This window comes from Brachyhypopomus gauderio, chromosome 3 (genome assembly GCF_052324685.1).
Source record: "Brachyhypopomus gauderio isolate BG-103 chromosome 3, BGAUD_0.2, whole genome shotgun sequence".
NCBI classification, from domain to species: Eukaryota; Metazoa; Chordata; class Actinopteri; order Gymnotiformes; family Hypopomidae; genus Brachyhypopomus; species Brachyhypopomus gauderio.
The window spans coordinates 24,808,822-24,816,705 of record NC_135213.1 but is presented as its reverse complement, the minus strand read 5'-3'; the positions used below and the strand labels follow the sequence as shown (position 1 = coordinate 24,816,705).

At 42.9% G+C, this 7,884-nt stretch overlaps 1 protein-coding gene across 5 annotated transcripts; it reads right to left on the bottom strand.

The window, feature by feature from the left end:
- Positions 1–1,332: 1,332 nt before the first annotated feature.
- Positions 1,333–6,694, bottom strand: slc16a9b (solute carrier family 16 member 9b). 5 transcript variants are annotated; one of them, XM_077000607.1, is made up of 7 exons: positions 6,037–6,694; positions 5,875–5,952; positions 4,783–5,016; positions 4,104–4,247; positions 3,653–3,748; positions 2,691–3,527; positions 1,333–2,537 (listed from the first exon to the last, which is right to left on the bottom strand). In XM_077000607.1, the coding sequence occupies exons 3-7, from the start codon at positions 4,985–4,987 to the stop codon at positions 2,362–2,364; spliced, it is 1,458 nt and encodes a 485-aa protein (XP_076856722.1). In that variant the 5' UTR covers positions 4,988–5,016; positions 5,875–5,952; positions 6,037–6,694; the 3' UTR covers positions 1,333–2,361. The 5 variants fall into 5 exon arrangements, with proteins under 5 accessions (XP_076856722.1, XP_076856723.1, XP_076856720.1 ...); XM_077000608.1 differs by having other exon boundaries at positions 6,054–6,694; XM_077000605.1 differs by having other exon boundaries at positions 5,875–6,180; positions 6,283–6,694.
- Between the last annotated feature and the right edge of the window lie 1,190 nt (positions 6,695–7,884).

Sequence of the window (7,884 nt, the reverse complement as noted above, 5' to 3'; positions counted from 1 at the left end):
AGCCGACCCCTGTACTTTTATCCTAGACCCGAAGGTCTCATCCTCCTTCCCGGATCTCGAGTCAGGCCCACGCTCGTATTTATCACACCCTCATAAAGCTCTCCAGAGGTTCCATGCTTGCGATTCACAGGCAGAAAGTAGTCTGACTTAGGTGCTGCTCTAAATAAAAACAAAAAGCCCACCCTAAAACTACCACTGTTGACATGCATTATGAATACAGTCTTTTCTGAGATTGGCACACAGGGCCTCCCCACCCAGTGTGTGCCAAAGGGCTGTACTCTGACACCTGGAGGGGTTGGCGTCCGTTGCCAGAGTCGTTGTCGTCTTTCCTTTCATGCCTGTGAATCACCTATTCCTGTGTTTACGGGAAGGCAGGATGTGAACAATGTGAAGGTGCCCCAGATCAATGAGCTCTTCATTCTAGAGGAAATGTCATAAACGACATGCCATTCGGACTAAGGAAATATCGCTGCCACTCCTGCAGGGAGTCCTGGTGTCGAGTGTTGTTCTCATCTCCCTGTAAACTGGATAAGCAGATGGGGAGATGGGATTGAGATATCCTGCCACATTGTGGTAAAGTGTGATTGTAAGTAAAGAAAACTTGAAAGTAAGCACATCTAATATTTCCTTTCATGAGATAAATTCCCTTTTGAATTCATACATTATTTTTTCCATCATATCTTATAAAATGGTTAAGTAATTTTACTCACATCAGGACTATTTTCTTATTGTTTAAATATGCATTGTTTCTTAAATAATTTCTTTGTTTGAGTTTCTCCCTTTGAGATACTGAAAGAAATGTAACAAAATGAAAATGAAGATGGAATGTGATTCTGCCTGATGACACATTAAGTTGGTCTTAAAGGAGACATTCTCCCATTGGAACATTTGCTGTATTTTTTTTGCTGTATTTATTTCAACTTAAAAATTGAACACATCAAATATATTATATTTTAGATGTTTCCTTACTTGTCCTGAAACTGCAAAATATCAGTAAAATTATAGATTGTCAAGATGCTTTCAGCAAACCCTCTGTTTCTTCAGTGGGGAAGGTATCCTTTCAGCACACTCTAATTCTCCATCAGGCTTCCACTTACGACCCCCCACAGGTAAACAAACAAATCCCAGTGATTAACCCTGTAATGGGAGTCATGATTACAGTTCCTGTGGTGACAGTGTCCATAGAAACAGCATGGGTCAATTTAGCTTTTAAAGTCAGGTTTTTCTTCATAAAAAGAAAAGTACCATCAGTATGGATGATAATATAGGTTGATCTGGTGTATTATATTGGTACTGACTACTGCTTATGTTAAGGTTGTCGAGTCTGGATGATCTATGCAATTGTTTATTTTTATTAAAAAACATCACCATGTAAAGTGAAAATTGTAAGAAACATACATAAATACATAAATAACACAGACTGTATCACATGACAGTGTAACGGTCCGTCACACCACAGTGTAAGGGCACCATAACCAAAGGGTTTTTCTATGATGTTTGTCAGGATTTTACAATACTAACATCATAGAGATGTTCAAGTAACAGTTCTCAGTCAACTAAATGACAATGATAAGAAATATCAACACTGTGCAATCTACATCAGTGCAAGTTAAAACTTTTTCAAGAGTAAACAGAATTAGGATTATCAGACAGTAGGTGTTTTATACATATGTATTGCTTTAAACCAATTTTCTTGAAAATGGGTGAGGACCAATTGGCTAGTAACTTTATCCAACACACATACACATGCACGCAGGCAAGCAGTCGCAAAGACACACACACACAATTTCTCAGTCACTCTGTACTGTGTTTCCAAAACTGAAAGGCTAAAACTGCATGGACAACGTGACTTCCACAAATGAAGCAGCATAAAGAAAGCATCTTGCTTTAAAATTTTTTTGTCATGTATCAGTTCAACTCTTTGTCCAGGACGATTAAAAACCAAAATACCTTTGGTGCAATATTCACATTAAAATACGCGATTCTTAGGGGGGCAAATCACTTGACATTGTTTCAATGTTAAACCTAGGCGTAGTGTTGCATATGTGTAAAATCCCACACAACCATCTCAGATTTTGTCTTGTAAATAAAATCTTTCTCTGAAATGTTTGGCATGGCATTGTGAGCTCAGTTTCCACCACATAAAACTAGGAGACCTGATCATTTCTAAAAATCTGTCTTCATATGCCAGAGCCTCCAAAATCAAGGCTATGAAAAAAAAACAGATAATCTAAAATCTATCACCTAAACATGGTGTTTTAAGTCCATACCACAGTAAGGCAAAAAGTATCATAATGAACCAAAATCTGTTAGGACAAGGTCTTCTGAAGGCAGCGGAGCAGCTTGGGTAAGGATGGGCGTTCATGCCACGGCAGCCACTCTGTGGCAGTCATTAGTGCACTCAGACTCCCGTTGGGTGGAGGAGTCCTGGCTGCAGGGCAGGGTGGAGAGCAGGAGCAGCAGACCACCCAGCAGCACACAGCTGCCACTGAAGTAGAAGGCCAGGTCATAGGAGAGCTGCCAGTCATAGATCCAGCCTGTGGGAGATTATAAGAAACAACGACACTGCTTGGGTAAGCAGCAATCTACAGGGCTACACAGCCCACGAGCACAAGCAATTTCTTTTTTTTTTCCCAACCCCGAATGAATGGATGTCTATTTCTGTTAGGGAGGAAGGTAGCTGTGCTTACCCACAACTGGCGGCCCCAGCATGATCCCCAGGCCGCCGAAGAACATCAAGATCCCGTAGGCTTCGGTAAGGCGCTCCACTCCCACCACCTTGGTGGTCATGTAGGGCGTGATGGACCAGTTTCCTGAGAAAAACCCCAGCACGGCTGAGACGACCTGCAGTCCCACATAGTTCCTAGTGCTGGGGATGGCGAGCAGTGCCACGCCGCTGCCCACTAGCGTGACGGAGTACAGGACGACGCTGTTCACCCAGCGCACGTCCATCACCACGCCCAGCAGGAGCTTACCCACACCGGCGGCCACGGCGAAGATGGAGACCAGCGGGATGACGCTGACGCCCTCCATCAGACCCTGGCTCTGCGCCACGTCCTCCAGGACCAGGAGCGGTGGAAAGGCGCCCAGGCTGTAGAGGAACAGGGCGGCGCACATGGCCACAAACACGCGCTCGCTCAGCCGCTCCGCCAGCGTTCGCACGTACTCCGAGCAGCGTCTCTGCCTCGTCTTGAGCAGCTCGGCCAGGGCGTCGCAGCTCAGGGTTTCCTTCTTCTTGCGAGTGGGCAGGACCCCGCCCTCCGCCGCCACCAGCGGGTCAGCCAGGCTCTTTCTGACGGAGTCGTCCCGGGCGAGGGGCCTCTCCCTCAGCTTCTCCTCAGCCAGCTCGACCAGGGCGGCCCTCCGTTTGAGGTAGTACGCCGGCAGGTGCAGGGGCCTCATCAGGCCGCCGCACGCGATGATGTTTAAGGCGAAGGACCCGATGAGCAGCAGGCAGCCATCGAGGCCGAACAGCTCAATGAGTTCATTCTGTGCAGTGGCGTAAAGGAATCCTCCAACACTTGTGCCTGTCAAGAAGGAACCACAGTAAATGCTGCATTCCAATAAAGAATTATGACGTAATTGCACGCTGGTTTATTACATGATATTACATGGGTACCGCATGCCATTTACTCCAGACTGAGACATTTACCTGTTGTAACAATGCCAAGAGCCAGACCCCGTCTTTTGTCAAAGTACTGACACGTGATAGTCACGGTAGCAGCATACAGAAGCCCACAGCCTAGGCCTTTGAGAAAGATAACGATTAAAGCAAAGGCAATTAAAACAAAGCAGTACAGTGACATAGACTGCATTAATGACTACAATGTGATTCTGACCATTTTCACAGTTGTCATCTGACTCTGCCAAATAAACCAAATAAAATGTATGCTTGTATAATCAACTGTGTTAGCTCTCTATTTTCCTTTTAAAGGACTAGTAGTGCCAAAGAACGATGTGTATCTCCTGTACCTCCTGTTGGTAAACAAATGCTCCTGGCATGATCACAAGTAAAGGCAGCCAATATTACAACCCCAGATTAATTGTACTGCCATACATGATTACAGGGGTGATTATATCAGCAAAATAAAAGCAGCACCCACCAACCACCACACCGTATGAGAACATGAGGAAGTGGACGCTCGGCGCAAAGGCGCTGAGCATGAGGCCCCCGGAGATCATGACGCCGCTGAAGATGGTGACAGGCCTGGCACCAAAGTTCACCACACAGGCACTGCAGATAGGACCTGCACACAGGAACCAGAGTGTCGTCATGCTTGGGGAAGCAACATGGTTATTAACATCCAAGGATGTATACACCTAATCCCAGTCTACAGCTACTAGGTTAGGTTGCCTATATAGTGAAACAAATCGGCACACAAGTGCAATAGGAGTTTGAAGCCAAACTGGGGAAACTGCATTGCTCCAGAGTACAAATCGTGCCAAATCTCTGAGCTAACAACATGGACCAAATGGCACAGAGGGAACCATTGAGGATGCCGATGGCATGTTGAAAGCAATGTATTAAAACATCGTTCACTTCATATGATTGCTGGATTGTTCCATAATGATCCAGTGAGAATAAGCAAACACCAAGGTTAGTGATTAATTCAAACTTTGTTTTGCCAGTTCCATAGAAATAAACAAGTGGATTGTGTTATGATGTTAAAAAATGCCAGTACCTATCTGGTGTGTTAAGAGTGTGGTGTGTGAGATTCCTGCCACAAAAACACAGTAGCAGTTGATCAGAAGATACAGCATATAACATTGCTGCTAACTTACTGGCAATGAGTCCAACCCCAGACACCAGTGAGCCGACCCATGCGGTCATGCCCTTGCTCTCTTGGAAGGCGCTCAGCCACTCAGGGTAGAGCACCCCCACAGACTGGGGGGAGCCATAGGCGAGAAGCTGTGCCATGAAGGAGGCTGCTACTATGGTCCAGCCCCAACCCCCGTCCAGGGCCTGCTTGGAGCTCTGGGGACTCATTGTTAGATGCTGAGCTCTTGAAGGAGATCCTGTAAAGGCCACGAGAGAAAGAGAGAGAGAGAGAGAGAGAGAGAGAGAGAGAGAGAGAGAGAGAGAGAGAGAGAGAGAGAGAGAGAGAGAGTGCCACATGGTAGCCAGAAAAATAGAAAAAAAAAATAAAGAAAAAATCAGAGGAGCTTCTTACTCATCCTTCAAATTGTTCATTTCTGCTATCCTGAAATATAAACTTCTTGGTTTAGCTCTCTCTCTCTCTCTCTCTCTTATATATAATACATACATTATATATATATATATATATATATATATATATATATATATATATATATATATATATATATATATATATAATGCCGATGGCATATATTTATATATATATATATATATATATATATATATATATATATATATATATATATATATATATATATATATATATATAAATAATGTATGTATATATATAAATATATGCCATCGGCATATCGGCATTATATATATATAAAAAAATACAACATCGTCCCACAACTGAAGTCAAGACTGTGGAGACCCGTGTGTTATTGTGCGGGACTCGCACATGCAATATGAAAATGGCATTGATGACGCGCACTGTTGTAGAGCGCAACACTAACTTCAGTGTCGGATTAAAGATTTGGTACTTTTTGACTAATCTGTTTGAAGTCAGACATAAAACATTTAACCATATAAAACATTCAGTCTAAGCATATCTATTTCATAATGCATAAAACAATGAAACGCATACAACAAAACGACCACAACAAAAGTGTAATATAGAAAACTGTTAACAATTGTTTTGTTTTTTTTTCATCAAATAACGTATTGTTGTCATTATAATGTATTGTCATTACATTTTGAAATAAAATTGCACTTACCAAAATATTTGCAGCCAGCCGCAGGAATAATGTGATTTTAACGAGCGCAGTAAGGTGTTGAACTGGCTCTTTGGTGCACTGCGTAACACAGTTGTGATATCATGATGTTTTGTATGAATGACAACAAAAACTAGATAACGTTACACATTTATTCAGTCTGACCATTGCAGATACACCACCCAGCTGGTCCGCTCCGTCCTCACTGCCCAAAATGCTGTAGGTGCCGCTTTTGTTGCCAAACGCTGAAACCGGTTTGAAGCTGTTCTCGCTGGTCTCGCTAAATTTCGATGCTCCAACTTCCTCAATCTTCAAGTGTTAAAAGATATAAATAAATATTGTACCAACCCTTGCATTGTGTTCTACTAAAATGGTCTTGAATTTCAGTAATGTAATTTCCATTCATATTACCAACTTCATTTTCATTTTGACAATAGTGCGTTTAGATGGAATTGCTAACATAAGGAAAGCCCAAAGCGGCAGTGTTCTCAAAGCGATACCACATCACACATGCTACGATTAAATTAAGATTGAGGCGTATGTACTCTTCTCGCCATGTCGGCTTTCTTCAGACTGCTGGGTGCCTCTCCTGTCGTCTCTGGGCTTCTGTGAAAACGGAAATTCTCTCCCATCACCCGTCACTTATTTTCAGTGGTCTAGTCTTGTGCATATTGAAGATTTAGCTGGTGAATTATCTCAATATAATGCGGTACATCTACCACTGCCACCGTTCCAGTCCAGGCTGGTTATTAATAACATTGCTGCAGAGCTTTCAATGATGTGATGGCTTCCTTCGATATTTGACATCGGACCCTGTTGATGTGGTCACCTTGTGGCATATCACTTTTAGAGAACCGACATTTTGATGTCGGTTATATTTACTTTAGAATTTATTTTCTAGCTAAGTTCCCCCTAAAATATTACTTTATACAATTCCGTTTTAATTATGGTTTATTTTTAATTGCCAACTGCTATTATTTTAGTACAAAATGGTGGATTTAGAAACGTTGTCCTGTTGTGACAGCACACTTTAGGCTGCGTATATGATTGGGCTGTAAACTCACCTGCCTGCCAAGATGCAAGACCAAACAGGTGTTTCATGCATCAGCCTGCAGACTGCTCTGCTTACAATTTATTAACCTTACAATAAGTATTAACCAATAAATTTCAGGTTTTCACACAAGATGTGACACTGTACAATAAATCATAAAAAAAAACCAAATGCGTGACCATCTCACCCAGTATGACCCATGTTAGTTAAGATACTTCTGCAATAATGAATTGTGTCATCCCATCCCTTATCAAGCCAGACACACCAAATGCAACATATGATATTCCACTTATATTATGACATACATACAAGACACAATGGCTTTAACAAATTAAACTACAAGTGACACAGTTACAAACACAGATGTTCTGAGTTATGATGGTGATGGCAGAGAAAACAGAGCCAAGGGTCCCAGATCACCACCACTGATCTGGTGTTGAGGCCTGAATGCACACATTGTTTAATTTAAGTAGGAGCTGAACTGTAAATGCATGCATGAACCACAATACATTAGATCAGGCTGCAATAACAGGCATCAGTTTAGTATGCGGACCTATCTGAAAGTGACCAGCCCGTTTACACATGACCAAAGCCAGACCGTGGGAGAATAAGCGCGCACACGTTCCTCCAGCTACAGCAAGAACAGTGAGAATACCTAAGCACTGCTGGGACTAGAATACCCAAGCACTTCTGGGACTAGAGTACCCAAGCACAGCTGGGACTAGAATACCCAAGCACTGCTGGGACTAGAATACCCAAGCACTTCTGGGACTAGAGTACCCAAGCACTTCTGGGACTAGAGTACCCAAGCACTGCTGGGACTAGAATACCCAAGCACTTCTGGGACTAGAGTACCCAAGCACGGCTGGGACTAGAGTACCCAAGTACTGCTGGGACTAGAGTACCCAAGCACAGCTGGGACTAGAATACCCAAGCACTGCTGGGACTAGAATACCCAAGCA